The following is a 19,860-nucleotide window of genomic DNA, read 5'->3' on the forward strand; positions in this document are numbered from 1 at the left end:
CTAACATTTTGAAAATATTTTTATTCAAGGCATTTTCATATATACAAGCAGAATCAGAAGAACAAACGAACAATTCAGTAAACAATGAACAACCACAACCCCCCCCCCCCCCCCCCCCCCCCCCCCGGATCCCCTGACGCCAACCCCTACTCACATCCCGCCTTTCCCATTTTAACCCCCTCCGACCCCAAAGCCTCCCGAACCAGCCTCCCCAAACGGGCGCCGGAATGTGGCAACTGGGGGCTTTTCACAGTAAGTTCATTTGAAGCCTACTTGTGACAATAAGTGATTTTCATTTTCATTTCATTTCAAGCCCCCCCTTGCTGACCCCTCAAACCTTAAAGAAATCAATAAACGGCATCCACCTCCGGGTGAACCCATCTGTCGATCCCCTCGAGGTGAACTTGACCGTCTCCGCCTTCAGGAATTCCGCCAGGTTGCTCACCCACACCCCTGCTTTTGGCAGCTCCGAGTCTGCCACCCAAACATAGTCTGTCTGTGGGCTATCAGGGAGGCAAAGGCCAAGACATCGGCCTCTCTCATCCCCTGGACTCCCAGGTCTACCAACACCCCAAGTATCGCCACCTCTCGACTCCGAAACCCCAGCACCTCGGACATCACGTCCAAGACCCCTGCCAGAACCCCTCAGTCTTGGACATGGCAGAACATGTGGACATGATTCGCGGGCCCCCTCCGTGCACCCAACTAATAGCCACTCTAGTATGTGACTCCAGTCCTCCAGTTAGCTCAATTGTCACATCTGAAGCAGCCAGAAATTCCACTCTGTTCTGTCAAAGTTCAGCTGAAATTCTATTCTGTGGTTCAAGATTTGTGTGGGGCATTAGGACTAGCTTGGATCTATTGGGCCAAATGGCCTATTTCCATTCTGTAAACACTTCCTAAGAAAAAGGCCCAATGCACCTTCTCAGGGAAACCAAAAATGGTAATAAATCCCAGATATCACTGCGTTTACATATAAATCTCATTGTGACATATCTCTCCATGGATCATACTCCAGATGACTGTCAGCAGGAGATGACATTACAATGTTTTGTGGAGCATGATGTAGGCTGACTGCAGTTATTACTGGAAAAGCGCCTGAGACTATTGAGCAAAGCTGCTTATGCTAATCCTGGGCCACTGCTCTCTTTCTTCCCGTCCCAGAACGGAGATTGGCAAATACTCCATCTACTGCCAGAGGTCAGTGGAGCGCACCCTGCGGAACGGGGATCGGGAAGCCAAACCATCCCGGATGGAGATAATGTCAATCCTCCTGCGAAATCCTTACCACCATTCACTGCCGTTCAGTATCCCAGTCCACTTCATGAATGCGACTTACCAGGTTAGTGATGGCTTCCGAGTACTTTGACGTGCTAAACAGCTTCTTTGAAAACCCCTGACACGCTTTCGGGCTCACCCAATGCAGGCGTGCAGACCACATCTGCCACTGCACCATTATCTAAGGCTCATGTAATTTTTAGTAATAACAGGGTCTACCAGCCCCATCATTCACTGCAATTGTGCCTCTCGGCAGCAAGGCCCTTACACACACCAAAGTGAAACAGCTGGGAAAGTGCTCCTCTGCCAGATGATGCAAACATTTTTCTCTCCTGAATGTCATTCAGATTTCCCCCACAATCTTTAGGGGTTTAATTTCCTTTATAACATCTTTATAACCAGATGTTAGATGGTCAACGAGCATCCCGGTTCTGTGTTCCTGCCCGGCATAGGGAATTGTTTGGTCTCCACATTTTAGGACAGTCAGTGATCCAACTTTGGACACTTTAAGTAGAATTTGAAGCCACAAGAACAAGCCTTAACTCCACTTTTGCCATCTTCATATATCATTCAGGTTGTGGGCTTTGACGGTTCCACCACAGTCGAGGAGTTCTTGCACACACTCAACCAGGAAATAGGGATGAGAAAACCACTACATTCGGGATTTGCACTCTTTACGGATGATCCTTCTGGAAAGGATTTGGAACACTGTTTGCAGTGCAATGTGAAGGTGAGGCTTCTCAATCCCATTGTGGGGGGCATTTTGAGGGGAGGTGGTGTCACGAGCATAAAACACTCAGGGCTTTTCATCAGAATCACAAATATACCTGTCAATATATCCAACATATATCCAACTACTTACTGTAACACTGATATACCTCTCACTGCCGCACTGATATATACCACACCCCTCACTATACCACTGATATACCTCTCACTGCCACACTGATACAGTATACCCCTCACTGTAACACTGATATACCCCTCACTGTGACACTGATATACCCCTCACTGTAACACTGATATACCCCACACCCCTCACTGTAACACTGATATAGCCCACACCCCTCACTGTGACACTGATATACCCCTCACTGTAACACTGATATACCCTACACCCCTCACTGTAACACTGATATACCCCTCACTGTAACACTGATATACCCCTCACTGTAACACTAATATACCCCTCACTGTGACACTGATATACCCCTCACTGTAACACTGATATACCCCTCACTGTGACACTGATATACCCCTCACTGTAACACTGATATACCCCTCACTGTAACACTGATATACCCCTCACTGTAACACTGATATACCCCTCACTGTAACACTGATATACCCCTCACTGTGACACTGATATACCCCTCACTGTGACACTGATATACCCCTCACTGTAACACTGATATACCCCTCACTGCCACACTGATATACCCCTCACTGTAACACTGATATACCCCTCACTGTGACACTGATATACCCCTCACTGTAACACTGATATACCCCTCACTGTGACACTGATATACCCCACACTGCCACACTGATATACCCCTCACTGTAACACTGATATACCCCTCACTGTGACACTGATATACCCCTCACTGTAACACTGATATACCCCTCACTGTGACACTGATATACCCCACACTGTAACACCGATATACCCCTCACTGTAACACTGATATACCCCTCACTGTGACACTGATATACCCCTCACTGTAACACTGATATACCCCTCACTGTGACACTGATATACCTCTCACTGCCACACTGATATATACCACACCCCTCACTGTAACACTGATATATCCCACACCCCTCACTGTAACACTGATATACCTCTCACTGTAACACTGATACAGCCCACACCCCTCACTGTAACACTGATATAGCCCACACCCCTCACTGTATCACTGATATACCCCATACCCCTCACTGTAACATTGATATACCCCACACCCCTCACTGTAACACTGATATACCCCACACCCCTCACTGTAACACTGATATACCTTTCACTGTGACACTGATATACCCCACACCCCTCACTGTAACACTGATATACCTCTCACTGTAACACTGATACAGCCCACACCCCTCACTGTAACACTGATATAGCCCACACCCCTCACTGTATCACTGATATACCCCATACCCCTCACTGTAACACTGATATACCCCACACCCCTCACTGTAACACTGATATACCCCACACCCCTCACTGTAACACTGACATACCTCTCACTGTAACACTGATACAGCCCACACCCCTCACTGTAACACCGATATACCCCACACCACTCACTGTGACACTGATATACCCCACACCCCTCACTGTAACACCGATATACCCCTCACTGTGACACTGATATACCCCACACCCCTCACTGTAACACTGGTATATCCCACACCCCTCACTGTGACACTGATATAGCCCACACCCTTCACTGTAACACTGATATAGCCCACACCCCTCACTGTGACACTGATATACCCCACACCCCTCACTGTGACACTGATATACTCCTCACTGTGACACTGATATGCACCACATCCCTCACTGTGATACTGAAATACCCCACACTGTAACAGTGATATACCTCTCACTGTAACACTGATATAGCCCACACCCTTCACTGTGCTACTGATATACAGCACACCCCTCACTGTAACACTGATATACCCCACACTGTGACACTGATATACCCTCACTGTAACACTGATATACCCCACACCCCTCACTGTAACACTGATATATACCCCACACCCCTCACTGTAACACTGATATACCCCCCAATGTAACACTGATATACCCCTCACTGTAACACTGATATACCCCTCACTGTAACACTGATATACCCTTCACTGTAACACCGATATACCTCCCAATGTAACACTGATATACCCCTCACTGTAACACTGATATATCCCACACCCCTCACTGTAACACTGATATACCCCACACCCCTCACTATATTCCTCCCACAGTCCAAAGATGTGTGGGTTAGGTGGATTGGCCATGCTAAATTGCCCTTAGTGTCCTAAAAAGTGGATACGTTGCCTCGAGTAGGGTGATCATTGATCGGCACAACATCGAGGGCCGAAGGGCCTGTTCTGTGCTGTACTGTTCTATGTATGATATACACCAGACCCATCACTGTGACACTGATATACCCCACACACCTCACTGTTACACTGATATACCCCACATCACTCACTGTGACACTGATATACTCAAGACCCCTCACTCTAACACTGATATAACCCACACTGTGACACTAATATACCCCACACTCAGTGTAAACATGATATACCCCACACCCCTCATTGTGACACTGATATACCCCACACCCCTCACTGTATCACTGATATATCCACACCCCTCACTGTAACACTGATTTACCCCACACCCCTCACTGTACAGTGTGTTTCAGTGAGAGTTGCGGGGTATATCAGTGTTACAGAGTGGGGTGTGGGGTATATCAGTTTTGCAATGAGGGGTGTGGGATATATCATAGAACATAGAACATAGAACAGTACAGCACAGAACAGGCCCTTCAGCCCTCAATGTTGTGCCGAGCAATGATCACCCTACTCAAACCCACGTATCCACCCTATACCCGTAACCCAACAACCCCCCCTTAACCTTACTTTTTAGGACACTACGGGCAATTTAGCATGGCCAATCCACCTAACCCGCACATCTTTGGACTGTGGGAGGAAACCGGAGCACCCAGAGGAAACCCACGCACACACGGGGAGGACGTGCAGACTCCGCACAGACAGTGACCCAGCCGGGAATCGAACCTGGGACCCTGGAGCTGTGAAGCATTTATGCTAACCACCATGCTACCGTGCTGCCCAATCAGTGTAAAATATCAGTGTAAAATTGATACAGTAAGTAATTATGCAATGAGGTTATCTAATTGTGTTAATCCAGGGCTATTATTTGTGTAATAATTGTAATAATTTCTTGAAGATTTGTGATGTAATTTCAAAATGGGAGCAAGCCCTAAAAGAACTACATCCTGGGAAATATGAAAGCAACAGGATTGTAAGACTGATATATAAAAGCAGGTAAGAGTACAGATCAACAACTATACCACAGTGTGTTTTTCCCAAGTATACACACAATCCTTGTGTTTATAATATACGCACAGTGCTGTATCCCTGTGTTTATAATGCACACACGGTGCCGTATCCCTGTGTTTATAATATATACACAGTGCCGTATCCCTGTGTTTATAATATATGCACAGTGCCGTATCCCTGTGTTTATAATTACACACACAGTGCCGTATTCCTGTGTTTATAATACACACATGGTGCTGTATCCCTGTGTTTATAATTACACACACAGTGCCGTATCCCTGTGTTTATAATATCCGCACAGTGCCCTATCCCTGTGTTTATAATACACACACGGTGCCGTATCCCTGTGTTTATAATATACGCACAGTGCCGTATCCCTGTGTTTATAATATACGCACAGTGCTGTATCCCTGTGTTTATAATACACACATGGTGCTGTATCCCTGTGTTTATAATATCCGCACAGTGCCGTATCCCTGTGCTTATAACACACACACGGTGCCCTATCCCTGTGTTTATAATATCCGCACAGTGCCCTATCCCTGTGTTTATAATACACACACGGTGCCGTATCCCTGTGTTTATAATATACGCACAGTGCCGTATCCCTGTGTTTATAATATACGCACAGTGCTGTATCCCTGTGTTTATAATACACACATGGTGCTGTATCCCTGTGTTTATAATATACGCACAGTGCCGTATCCCTGTGCTTATAACACACACGGTGCCGTATCCCTGTGTTTATAATATATGCACAGTGCCGTATCCCTGTGTTTATAATATACGCACGGTGCTGTACCTCTGTGCTTATAATACACACACAGTGCCGTATCCCTGTGTTTATAATATATGCACAGTGCTGTATCTCTGTGCTTATAATACACACATGGTGTCATTTACCTCTGTTTATAACATACATGCAGTGTCGTATCCCTGTGTTTATAATATGTACACAGTGCCGTATCCCTGTGTTTATAATATGTACACGGTGCCGTATCCCTGTGTTTATAATATGCACAGAGTCATATCCCTGTGTTTATAATATGTACACACTGTCGTATCCCTGTGTTTATAATATGTACACAGTGTCGTATGAATGAATGAAATGAAAATTGCTTATTGTCACAAGTAGGCTTCAATGAAGTTACTGTGAAAAGCCCATAGTCGCCACATTCCGGCGTCTGTCCGGGGAGGTTGGTACGGGAATCGAACCGTGCTGCTGGCCTGCTTGGTCTGCTTTAAAAGCCAGCGATTTAGCCTGGTGAGCTAAACCAGCCCCAGTATCCCTGTGTTTATAATATACACACACTTTCGTATCCCTGTGTTTATAATATGCACACACTGTTGTATCCCTGTGTTTATAATACACACACAGTGCCCTATCCCAGTGTTTATAATACACACACGGTGCCCTATCCCTGTGTTTATAATATACGCACAGTTCCCTATCCCTGTATTTATAATACACACATGGTGCCCTATCCCTGTATTTATAATACACACATGGTGCCCTATCCCTGTGTTTATAATACATACACGGTGCCCTATCCCTATGTTTATAATATACGCACAGTTCCCTAGCCCTGTATTTATAATACACACTATTGCCTGTTTCCGTATTAATAATATACAGAGTGTATTGACCATTTTTGAATTGTGTTGACACATGGAGCTGTACATATTTTGATGATATGCTCCCAGCCTCAGTTGGTGTGGCCCATCACTCTGTTATCATTGTCGATGATGGACAGTCAGACTGTTCACCAATATCCCATTTCAGCTGGTGGATTATCATTGACATGAGCCTCTGCCGCCCCTTACTGGACATATATACCTTGACATACGCGGTTACAAATCTGCAAATAGCATCTGTGTGAGAAACATTGGAAAGAATTTTCCCAAAAAATGACGAAGTGTCATTTCAGGCGTGATTCCCATCATTACCTTCCTGCACTTAGTCATTTTTTTGGAAGGGCCGTGATTTGCATCAGCATTGAGAGGGATGGGACCTAAACACACTTGCAGATCCAGCTCCTCAGAGATTGGGGCATAGTTCTTAATGTGCGCCTCGATCTCAGAATAGCACTGCAGACTTCCCACACCCATTCGCCAGCATCAGGCCCTTCACCCCCACCAATCGCCAGTACCAGCGTTGTCGTTTCGTCCCAAACGCCTCAGATGAGCGACACTCCAATATGGAGTTGTCAAATATCCTGTCCCTTCAGGCCCCACCTCCTCATGCCCCACCTCCTGGCAGTGTCCCTTGGCACTGGCCCCTGGCAGTGCCAATTTGGCACAACACCGGTTTGGAATGCCAGGCTCTTGTCCCCAACCACCCAGGGGCTACAGTGGCCTTCGAGCCAAGCCCCCTTGTGTGGTCATCACGTCTGGTCTCTGGTTGTGGAGATTAGTAGCGATTTGCGCCAGGGTCACGCTGCACCAGCGGGTGGGAGAATTGCAGGAGACGGGAAAATTCGGCTTAAAACAGATCCTGTATATTTAAATGAAGATTTAAATGTGCCAATTGGGCTTGAACCAGATTACGTCTGCAGGGAGGGCCTGGGAGCATTGTAAACTGTTTGCCGCCTAGCGCAAACCCCATTCCAGGGCTCACCAGGTATTTTTTCGATATAGTGAGATTTGTACCAGGCGCAACGCGGTCAGAATATTACTGTCCCAAATCAAAATGCCAGATAGTCTCCACTCAGCACACAGTGAGAGACGGAATAAATACGACAGAATATCCATTGTTGCTTCACAGCGCCAAGGCTTCGATTCCCAGCTTGGGTCAATGTCTGTGCGGATTCTGCACGTTCTCCCCGTGTCTGCGTGGGTTTCCTCCGGGTGCTCCGGTTTCCTCCCACAAGTCCCGAAAGATGGGCTTGTTAGGTGAATTGGACATTCTGAATTCTCCCTCTGCACAGGCACCGGAGTGTAACGACTAGGGGATTTATCACAGTAACTTCATTGCAGTGTTAATGTTACCCTACTTGTAACAATAATAAAGATTATTATTATTCCCCGCTGACAAGTCACTTTGGCCAACTATGCTATGTACTAGCAGTTCTCTCTCCTGTGTAACATTGGTTGTCTGTGAATTGTGTGTGGTATTTTCCACACTGACCCCATTATTTTGCACAGAATGTATTTCAGAGCTCAGGCAAAGGGCGAAACAGAGCGAGAGCGCCTCCTGCTGACTTACCAGGTTAATGATGAGGTGGTTAACGGACGATTCCCTGTCAATAAAGACCTGGCGTTGGAGGTGACTGCATTAATGGCGCAGGTTAGTGTTTTGTTCAAAGAGCACCAAGGCCAGAGTGCATTATTGATGCAGGTGACAGGAAGCAGACTTTCAGCTCTCTGTTCAAAGGGACATTAACTTTCAATGCACTGGATATAGCTGGGGTTCTCTGAGCCCGCGGCGGATCGGAGAATCGCTGGGGGAAAGGGGGTGGGGGTAAGAATCCCGTCACGCCGCTCTGACGCTGAGCCGCCGATTCTCCGAATTCCGCCGGCGTGGTTTACATATGGTCCCACCCGGCAGGATCTCAGTGTTGTGGCTGTGGGGGCCGTCCTAGTGGGGGGGCGGGGGGAATCCGACTCCGGGGGGGGCCTCCATGGTGGCAAGGCCCGTGATTGGGGGCTACCGATCAGCGGGCGTGCTCATTCCGGGGGGCCTATGTTCCTCCGTGCGGGTCCCTGTAGGGTTCCGCCATGTTGCACGGGGGCCAGCAAGGAGACGGCAGCCACGCGCATGCGCTGGTGCGGAGACGGACGTGGCGCGCAAGCGTGGACCCGTGCCGGTCGTGGCGCACATTCGCTGACCCGCGCTGGCCGTGTAGGGCTGGCTTTCGGTGCCGGAGCAGCGCACAGCACTCCACCGCCATTCTAGCCCCGGAAGAAGAGGAGAATTACTGGGCCTGGAGGCCGGTTAACGCCAATGTCGCTCACGGCGGTTTTATCTCCGGCATCGAACACTTGGCCGCAATATCAGTGAATCCCGGCCATGGATATGTTACCGTAAGTCGCCAAACCCCGTTTCCATGTTCTGCCCGTTACAGAGAACTCGCTGACCCTGCTATTTAGTGCAGCAATCCAATGGTGTGAGGCTGGCCTATGGGAGAATGTAGGTGGATAACCAGACTGTTCAGAACCACCTAATACCAGCAGCATCAAGTTTCTCAAATTATCTCTTTTTCTCGATCGTGTTTGTTCCCCTCCTCAGTCTCTCTCTTCTTTTGATTCTTTGGATCATCTGTCCTTTGTGTCTTCTAGCCTCCCTCACTTCCTTTCTCTTCATCTCTTGTCCAACTGTCCTGATACTCACATCCCGCTCATGCTCTCGCTTGTTTTTCTCCCTCCCTTGTTTATCCTCTCCTCTGTTTCTCATGTTCCTCTTCTGTCTCTTTCACGTGTTTCTCCTTCCCTTCTTCTCCCCTTCTCCTCCCCCTCCTTTCTTCCCTCTCTCATGTCTCTGTCATGCTCTCGTCTCTTTATTTTATCCTTATCGTTCCTTTCTCCTTCACGTCCACATCTATTCTGTTTTTGCTCCCGCTCTTTTCTCACCTTTGTGTGATGTACGTCACACATTCCAGAATTCTTTCCTCAAAACAGCTGACTTCCGTTGCTTGGTACCTGTGAGGGTGTTTGGCTTGTTGCTATAGCCAGTCAGCCATCTTTTAGCAATGCAGCTGTATACCATTCTAATCATGTTGTTTTCCTTCTTGAAGGAATGGGAGATGATGGGACAGCCAAGGCTACCACTGCCCCCACCCAGTAGTGACACATACATACCTCCCAGTATGAGCCATTGGACAATGTTTGTGGTCAGAAACCCTAGTTAATTGAATTTTCCCCAACCAGGCTCAGCAGGTTCACAGCTGAATATAGTTGCATTAGTTGCCTTTCTTGAACCTTCGAGAAAGGAAAGAAGCCATTTTGCCCATTGTACCTTCACTGGCTCTTTGAACAAGCTTTCCAGTTGGTCCCACGGTCCACGTCTCGCCATAGCCCTGAAAAAGTCTGCCTTTTCAAGTATTTGTTTAATCCTCTTCGGAAAATTACTTGACTCTGCTTTTGCCACCTTTTAGGCTGGCATATTTCAGATCGCAACGCCAGCATAAAAGAAATCTCATATCCGCCTTCTTCCTTTTGCCAACTATCTTCAATCTGTGTCCTCTGGTTACTGGCCTGCCTGACTCTGGAAACAGTTTCTCCTTATTTGATTCAATCAAACCTTCATCATTTTTGTCCTGCAAAAATTAAAACTGCCCTGCACCTTCTTTGATCAAAGAAGAATAATTTTCTCCAGTCTCTCCGCAGCTAGCTTAACGTAGACAAGAGAATCCAAGCTAGGACCTTATTTGGTCATGCGGCTCGGTACTCTACATTACAAAACATTCAGGAATGGTGCTCATTCCTCTGGAATTTACAAAGGAATTGAGGGATATGGGGATGGGGAAATTGGATACGAGGTATATCAGCTCTGGTCTATATGGCTGTTGGAGCAAGCTCAAGGAATGAGTGGCTGACTCCTGTTCCAATCTGTGTAGTCAAGCTCTGAGTTGCACTACTGCGGTTTCCTGCATGGGCACTAAAGCAAACAGCAGGCAGCTCCAGGATTCTGCGGGGCAGACCTGCTGTTGACATGACTCTTTTTAAAATGAAATTTGCCTGCAAGATTCCAGGAGTTGCTGTCTAATTGAAGGATTTTTAACTTTTCTGTCATTCATTCTGGTGGTATAGATGATGCTGACAAGGCCATCATTTATACCCACCCCTAGTTACCCTGAAGAAGTTGCTGGTGGACTGCCTCCTAAACCACTGTAGCCTGTGTGGTCTAAGTGCATCCACAGCGCTGTCCGGAAGGGAGTTCCAGGAATTTGAGTGCAAGAACAGTGGTATAGCTCCACGTTGGGCTGCTGTGTGGACTTAGAGGGGACCTTGCAGGTGATGTTGCTCCCAAGTACCTGCTTCCCTCGACCTTCTAGGTGGTAGAGATCATGGGTTTGGAAAGTGGGCTGAAGGAGCATTGATGAGTTGCTGCAGTGCGTCATGGAGATGGTACACACTGCTGCCTCTGTGAGCGGGTGGTGGAGGGAGTGATTATTTACAGTGATGTTTCAGAGTTTGTAATGGGATGTATGATTCCCACAGGTAGAGTATGGAGATCTGGCACGCCCCAACCCTTCCAGTCCAGGCGGCAGTTCCCAGTCTAAGATGCAGCAGTTTCTGCAGCAGGTTCTGGAGAAATTCTACCCCAAACACTACAGACAAGGCCTCACCCCGGAGCAGATCAGGTAGGCTTCTCTTCTTTTCCGCTTTAACCGTACAAGTGAATTCTCTGCCTTTCACAAGGAAACTCGGTGATCAGAATGTGCTCTAAGAATGTATGACATCTTCAGACCTCTTGCCTGATTAAAGCTCAAAGTCAGGCAATGGCCTAAAGAGACCGTTAGCTAAAATTAAAGCTCATGGAACTGAAGGCCCATTTGACTGAGTTAGGAAATTGGGTTGGTGATCAGAGAGTAGCAATAATGGTTATGTACTTGAATTAGAAGGATATGACTAGCGGAATTCCATAAGATCTGGGTTGGAGCCTCCATATTCACTAATTTATTAATGACTTGGATAACACAATCGAGAGCAAGGTATCCAAGTGTGCTGATGACAGAAAGATTGGTGGCCGATTAAGAACGTCAAATTACAAAGTGACATTGTTAGATTAATTAGACTGTTATCTGAAAAACGAGAATGCGCAGGGTCACGGGGAGAAGACGGGGGGAGTGGCAGGGAGGTAAATAGCTCCCATGTAGAGCTGGCAGGCACATGATGGGCCGAATGCGCCTCAGAAAGGATTTTATTTTCTATCATTGTAACCATTCCGTGATTCCGTGAAGTGAGTGGATGAACTGTGCCTGGTGGATTTCAGCATAAGTGGCCCAAAGGAAGATTGACCTGAGTGGTACTTAATTGGTGAAATGCTTGAAATGGTGGAGATACAAAGAGATTTAAGGATCCGTGTACGTGGGTCTCTAACCTGTAGTGGCTAGGTACCCAGAAATATCCAGAAAGCTAATTAAACGTTGGTCTTGAAACCTGGAGGGCTGAAAACAAAGAGGAGAAAAGGTTTGCTGCTGCCTTGGTTAGATCACCCTTGGATCATCTGTACAGTTCCAAGTGATGCACCTCAGAAAGGGTTTCTTTTTTCTTACGTTCTTTGTCTGAAAGCAGGTTCTGGGTGATTTTTTACTATGGGTCTGGTGAGGAGGTAGGCCCCAAGCCTATCTCAGCTGGAAGAGGGATTGAACCCCATGCTCTGGCATTAACCCAAATCCACACGCTAGCCATCTAGTAACCAGTGCTCCTAGAAAGGAATATTATTGGTCTTGAAATCAATGAAGTGCAGATTCACCAGAGTGTAATCAGGACCAACGTTCCCTTTAATTTCTCCTCACTGTGTGTGGTCTGTTTGATGCACTGTGGGGCCACACCCGCAGGTCTCCTCACTGCTGGTGTACGGCCTGTTTATCACTCGCAGGCACATTCCTAATTGCAGTGCAGGTACACACCCACACAGCTTAGAGGACCCCCAAGGACTCCACTGAGCAGGACTCCCAAGGGTTGGGCTATCAAGCACAATTGCGTGAACTAAGCTTGTATTCCCTGGAATGTAGAAGGTGAAGGAGTGACTTGATAAGGGTTTGGGAGTCTTGAAAGGAATTAATAGGGATGATAGGATGATAAACCTATCCCACTAGTAAGTGAGTCTCGGGACAAGAGGACATGGCCATGAAATCAGAGAAATTAGGAACGATTTCTTCACACAAAATGGTGGTAGAAGTGTGGAGCAGTGTCCCACAATGGATGCAAGATCAATTCTTAATTTTAAATCTGAGATTGATGGAATTTTTCCATTCAAGGAAATTAAGGATATGGAATCAAGGCAGGTGGATGGAGTTGAGGTACAGGTAACCACAATCTTAACCAAATAGCAGAATAAACTCAAGGGCTAAATAACCTACTCCTGTTTATATGCTGAATTTGCATACCTTTAATAGCATACAGTGTCCCAAAGCACATCACAGGGGTGTGATCAAACAAAATTGAGATTCCCTCATCAAATCTCCACAGAACGGAAAATAAAAATGGCTTAAACTCAACTCTTGACATCTCCCTACCTTATCCATTGTTCCTGGGCGAGCGGGTAGGATTATCTGCTAAAGCTGCTGGAGATGGATGGAAGGAGGTAGTTTGGGAACAGTTCGGGCTGTGAATTCCCTTCCTAGGCTTAAGTTGAATGTTTCCCCAATGCTAAACCAACATGCAATGTGTCACACTATGATGCAGCACCATGGCACTCTCATTGTACATGGCTGAGGTTCTGCTTCTTTGCATTACCATTCAAAGCTTGTGGATAAATGTGGTTGTGGTTCTGAGCCACACCACTGGCTCAGATGGTGGTAGATGTGTGCAATTGGTCTACACCTGAATGCGGGAGGGTTTGAGGCAGTTTAACTCTGCAACTAATCTTTGCAAATAAATGTTTTTGGCTGTACAATTTGGTAGCGAGCAGAATGTTTTTTCTTCTTACTGTATCTAATAATGTGGAAAAGTGTTATTAACCGGATTCACCCCTCCTCCACCCCCTCCCCCACCAACACCCTGCGCCATTAGATAGGGAGATCATCACCTTGTTTAGATTTGAAATTCCAGCGCGCTCCTGACTGGCCTTCCATATTCTCCCACCCTGTGAGGTTTGGAGAAAATCATTCAGAGTTCAAAGCTCTGCCCCCTGTCCTGTCAAGTACCTTGGGTTGCACTGCCTTCAAAGTAGGTCAACCAGGATTCTCCCTCTGGAAATGTAACACATAAATAATACCACTTGGGTTAGACATTGGCAAGCTGATTGTAACCATTCCTGACCACTGTCCCTCAGGAAGGATATCTTGGCCATGGTCATGGCGAGGGTGCTGTGCAGCTTCACCAGAATGATACCTGGGCTAACTGGGGTTAAAGTGGGGGCAGCTTAGATAAAGCTTTCACTCCCTTGAATTAATTTTCCAGCTCTTCCCATTGGCAGGATTTCCCGGTCCCACCAAAGGTACTGGACATTTGAGTGGCCCACTGCATTTTCCAGCCCCACCCTTGCTGCAACGGGGCCGGAACATTCCACCCAAGAAGATTGAGAGATGATCAGATTGAGGTGTTAAAATGGTGAGATGATTCCGTAGGGCAGCCACAGAGAAACTATTTCCCCCTCTGGGGGAATCGAGACCAAGAGAATATCAGCTTCAAATTAGATAGAAATGTCAGGAGTAAAATCAGGAGGTACTTTTTCACAGAAAGGGCAGTGGAAATCTGGAACCCTCTGTCTCAAAAGACTGCATATGCTGGGAGGGACAATTGGAGTTTATGAGAGGGGCGGTTAGATTTTTGTTGGGTAGCGCCTCCAAGGACAGGGAGCAAACATGGGAGAATGGAGTTGAGTTGCAGGAGAGTCATGATCCAATTGAATTGCGGAACAAGGGGAGGAATGGTCTCATCCTCCTCTTCTGAATATCCCAATATTCCCAATGCTCCAGGAAGACTCAGCACTTTAACAAAGGAGGGGAGAAAATCAAGGTGGGGGCAGTGGGGTGAAGACAGGAATGTTCCTAATGTACGCCGGCACTCTCTAGATTATCACAGTGCAGTTTCTCTTTATAATTCTGGTCATCTCTGCTCAAACAGACAACTGTCAGACCGACTGGCTACAAAATGGATGCTCCTGAGGGGCTGCAGTGGAGCTGAATGTGTGCGGATTTACCTGACGGTCGCCCGAAAGTGGTCGCTTTTCGGAGCAAAACTCTTCACAGCAAAGGTAAAATCCAAGTAACAATGGAGGTGGGGGGGGGGGGGGGGGGGGGGGGGGGGGGGGGGTGCAACAAAAAGACAGGAGGAGAAGTGCCTCTGGAGCTTCAGGACGAGTTGTCCAACACCCCCATTAAAGCACTAATAGTCCATTATTGATCTTCTCTATCACCATGACTACATTCTTTCACCTTCCTAATACCATCTGTCTCCACCTCTGTCTCAGCCCATTTTTGTTTACTTCATTCTGTTATGGGGTGTGGGTATCACTGTCAAGGCCAGCATTTGTTTCCCATCCTGCGTTGCCCTTGAACTGAGTGGTTTGCTGGGCCAATTCAGAGGGCAGCTAAGAATCAACCCCAATGCTGTGGGCCTGGAGTCACATGTAGGCCAGACCAGACAAGGGTGGCAGATTTACTTCCTTAAAGGACATTAGTGAACCAGATGGGGTTTTACAACAATCAATGATAGCTTCACGGTCACCATTACTGAGATTTGCTTTTGTATTTCAGATTTAATCATTGAATTTAAGTGGCCACCAGCGGCCGTGGTGGGATTTGAACCTACATCCCCCACAGAGTTAGCCTGGGCCTCTGGGCTACTACTCTAGTGTCATTACCACTATGCCACAGTCGCCCCTCTTTGCTGCTGAAACAGTCATAATTTCCTAGTTACCTCTGGACTTCACTATTCCAGTGCTCTCCTGGAGTTCATGCGAAACTCTACCCTGGCCTGCAGCAAGTCGTGTTCACCCATCACCCACTGTGCTCACTGGCCTACGTTGGTTCAAAATCCAGCAACGCCCGTTTTAAAATTCTCATCATCTTTCAATTCCCTGCATGGCTTCACTCCTCCCAGTCTTGGTAATCTCCTCCAGCTCCCACGACCCCCAACAATCTTAATGCTCCTCCATTTTGGACCTCTTGAGCATCTCTGCTGTTCATCACTCCACTTTTGGCCTCCGTGCCTTCAGTTGTCGAGATCTTAAGTTTTACAATTCCCTCTCTACAGCTGTCCACTTCACCAATTCTCGCTCCTCCTTTAACCACGTCTTCAAGCAAACCTTTGGTCACCTGTTTGTGGTTCAGTATCACATTTTGTCTGGTGATGCTGCTCTGAAACATTTACAGTGCTATATGACTGCAAGTTGTTCTTTTTGATCACGGCCAGAAAATTAGGCGGGATGAGCACACCTTAGGTAGAATTTAAAATGGGGGATGGGAGTCTTGCCCGTCAGCTGGAGAGTAGGGTGAAGCCACTTCTCTTCTGGAAGGCCCAGTGCATCGAATGCCAATACTGTGCAGCGATGGGCCCTTCCCAGGATTAGAGACCCCAGGGGTCAGAAACCCTGCCTGCTGAGAGCCAATCAGAGGCCAACAGCTCTTCATTACTCTGCAGCGCCAGCAGGGAGATGGTGGTTGCTGCCGGTAATGCGCCCAATCGAGGCCCAGGAACCCCCCCCACCCCCCCCCCCCCCAGGCCACAGGTGAGTGACGGCAGGAAGGAGGTGGTGGGGTGGGGTTCATGAAGGAAGGGGTTTGGCAGCAAGAGCAAGTGAGTGACTCTCAGTGAGCCTCCCCCCACCTTCGCTTCCTGATGCTGGGTCCTTCAATCAGACGCTGAGTGCCTTTGAATGAGAGAAACTCCCTCATCCCCTCCCACTGCCCCCACAAACTCACGCGCAACCCCAAAACTCCACATGGAGTTTCCCTTGCCCACTGCTGGGTGAATACCAGCAGTGCCAGGGTGAGGACCTTACGTGGATATAAATGCCCACTTAAGGACTTCATTTGGCGGTAGGGTGGCAAGGCTGTCCATGAACCTTCATTGTCACAGACGTCATTGGGGCAGAGGCAGGAAGGTAGCATGGTTCCGCCCCTCGTGCCATCCTCCCACCCGATTATGTACCCCCGCCACCAAACTCACCCTGGGGACGGGCATTAAATTCCACCCTTTATTTACACATATATTTGAATATCCCTGGCGGGTTTTAGAAAACAAGATCTTGGTATTTTAACGTGTTTAAAAGGGCTCCTCGCTGTCGTGATCCATTTACACTCTTTGATTCTGAAAGTAGCTCATGGGAATTAATTTTTGCTGCCATTTTCTCCACGCTCACCTGAGCTGTGTGTGTGTAAAATGGGCTGCCACTAACGTAAACCAAATAAGCAATAAGAATGCCCGCACGGCAATAGTGAGCTCCTTTTGTTCAGCTACTTATCACGATGAGAAAAACCTGCCGAGTGCTAACATCTCCACTGCTTTCTCTCCTCATTGCCTCACAGAGAGAATGGGATGATTTTTGCATTAATTCGCAGCCATTCCATCCAGTGTACTGCATAAGAGCCCTCCAATTAGCCCCACACCCCAAGTCCCTGCAAAATTTACCTTTCAAGTGCTTATTCGAGTGCCTTATAAAAGTGACTGTTGATTGTGTTTCCAACGCCAATGTATTTCAGAGTGTAACAAAGAGGAATATGTAGGTTTCAACTGTACGGGTGAGGTGTCAAAGGCAGTTGTCTGGGAGGCTCTAAAGGCGGTGGTGAGGGGTGAGGTAATTTTGTTTAAGGCCAGGGTGGACAAAGAGGAGATGTTGGAGCGTCAGAGGGTAATAGATGCGATGTTGGAGTTATGCAGAAGATGGGGACCCAGCGAAGCTAGAAAGGAGGAAGGAACTACAGGCGAGCTTCGACCGACTGTCCACCAGGAAGGCGGTGCGCAAACTGAGGCGAGCAAGGGGTGCAGTTTATGAACATGGAGGTAAGGCGGGGCGGGGCGTATGTTCACAGATCAGCTCCGGAGGGAAGCAGCTGCAAGGGAAATTCTTCAGGTGAGGGATAGGGCAGGGAAGTTGGTGGTGGCCCTGGAGCTGATTAACAAGGTTTTTGAGGAGTTTTATGAGAGGTTGTACAAGTCAGAGCCACCCGGGGGAGACCGTGAGATGCAGGAATTTCTAGATGGGTTGGAGTACCCGAGGCTAGGGGAGGGGGACAGAGCTACTTTAGAAGGAGCAATAGTGGAGCAGGAGATAAAAGACGCGATTGGGAGGATGCAGTCGGGGAAGGTGGCAGAGCCGAATGGGTTTCCGGTGAAATATTATAAAAAATTCAAGGATAAGCTGGCACCCCTGATGGTGGGGATGTTTGAAGAGGCGATAGGGAAGGGGGTGTTGCCACAAACCTTGGGGCAGGCATCAATTTCACTGTTGCTAAAAAAAGATAAGGATCCGACGGAGTGAGGCTCGTATAGGCCCATATCACTTCTGAATGTGGCCGCAAAAGTATTGGTGAAGGTACTGGTGGGTAGGCTGGAGGTGTGCCTCCCGAAAGTGATAGGTGAGGATCAGACGGGGTTCGTGAGAGGGAGGCAGCTTTTTTGGAACATTAGGAGGGTTTTGAACGTCGTTATGCACCGGCGGAAGGGAAGGAAACAGAGGTGGTTGTGGCATTGGATGCCGAGAAGGCGTTTGACCGGGTAGAATGGGGGTAATTGATGGCAGTTCTGGAGCGGTTTGGGATTGGACCAAGATTTGTGAACTGGGTAAAGCTATTACATAAGGAGCTGAGGGCGAGTATCCACACAAACAACATCAGCTCGAGATACTTTTCTCTCCACCGTGGGACGAGGCAGGGATGTCCTATGTCCCCCCTGCTGTTTGCACTTGCGATTGAGCCGTTGGCCATCGCATTAAGAAGTTCGGGAGCATGGAAAGGAATAGTGCGGGGGGTGGGATAGAACACCGGGTGTCCTTATATGCCGATGACTTGCTGCTGTATGAGTCGGAGCCGAGTGCGTCGATAGGGGGAATATTTGGAGCTACTGCGAGTATTTGGGTCTTTCTCGGGGTACAAGCTGAACCTGGACAAGAGTGAGTATTTTGTGGTGTCTCGGCCGGGGGTGGGGGCAGGGGTGGGGGGGCTGCCATTCCGTCGGGCAGAGACTCACTTTTGGTATCTGGGGGTGCAGGTTGCCCGGGAGTGGGGGAGGCTTCGCAGATACCATATCACTAGTTTGGTGGGGAGAGTGAAAGCTGATCTGGCGAGGTGGGATGGTCTCCCTCTGTCACTGGCGGGTCGGGTACAGGCGGTTAAAATGAATGTGTTGCCGCGATTTCTGTTTATTTTTCAATGCCTACCGATTTTCCAGCCAAAGGCTTTTTTCAGAGAGATTGAGGGACGGATTACCTCGTTCATATGGGTAGGGAAGGTGGCCAGAGTGAGAAAGGTGCTGCTACAGAGGGGAAGGCAGGCAGGGGGTTTGGGTCTCCCGAACCTGATGTACTACCTACTGGGCGGCGAATGTGGAGAAGGTGCGGAGCTGGGTCAGAGGGGTTGATTCCCAGTGGGTCAGAATGGAGGAGAGTTGGTGAAGGGGGTCAGGATTGAAAGCACTAGCAACAGCGACGCTCCCGATAGCTCTGGGGAAATACTCAGGAAGTCCGGTAATAATAGCTTCATTGAAAATCTGGAGGCAGTTTCGCCAACACTTCGGGTTGGGGGCAGGGTCAAGGGAAATGCCGATTCGGAGTAACCACAGATTTGAACCAGGGAGGTGGGATGGAAATTTTCAGAAATGGGAAGAGAAGGGGATTAAGATGCTAAAAGATTTGTTTCTTAGGGGTCAGTTTGC

General features: G+C 47.9%; 1 protein-coding gene across 2 annotated transcripts in view; it reads left to right on the plus strand.

Annotated features, from left to right (window-relative positions):
* plekhh1 (pleckstrin homology domain containing, family H (with MyTH4 domain) member 1) overlaps positions 1 to 19,860 on the plus strand; it is a 165,543-nt gene that overhangs the window by 136,122 nt on the left and 9,561 nt on the right. For both annotated transcript variants that reach the window (XM_038783805.1, XM_038783811.1), the window contains exons 21-26: positions 1,165 to 1,342; positions 1,853 to 2,008; positions 5,264 to 5,361; positions 8,521 to 8,662; positions 11,536 to 11,678; positions 15,112 to 15,241. In XM_038783805.1, the coding sequence (XP_038639733.1) occupies positions 1,165 to 1,342; positions 1,853 to 2,008; positions 5,264 to 5,361; positions 8,521 to 8,662; positions 11,536 to 11,678; positions 15,112 to 15,241 (847 nt within the window). The remainder of the gene's footprint in view (positions 1 to 1,164; positions 1,343 to 1,852; positions 2,009 to 5,263; positions 5,362 to 8,520; positions 8,663 to 11,535; positions 11,679 to 15,111; positions 15,242 to 19,860) is intronic.

Source organism: Scyliorhinus canicula, chromosome 2 (genome assembly GCF_902713615.1).
Source record: "Scyliorhinus canicula chromosome 2, sScyCan1.1, whole genome shotgun sequence".
In the NCBI taxonomy this organism is placed as follows: domain Eukaryota; kingdom Metazoa; phylum Chordata; class Chondrichthyes; order Carcharhiniformes; family Scyliorhinidae; genus Scyliorhinus; species Scyliorhinus canicula.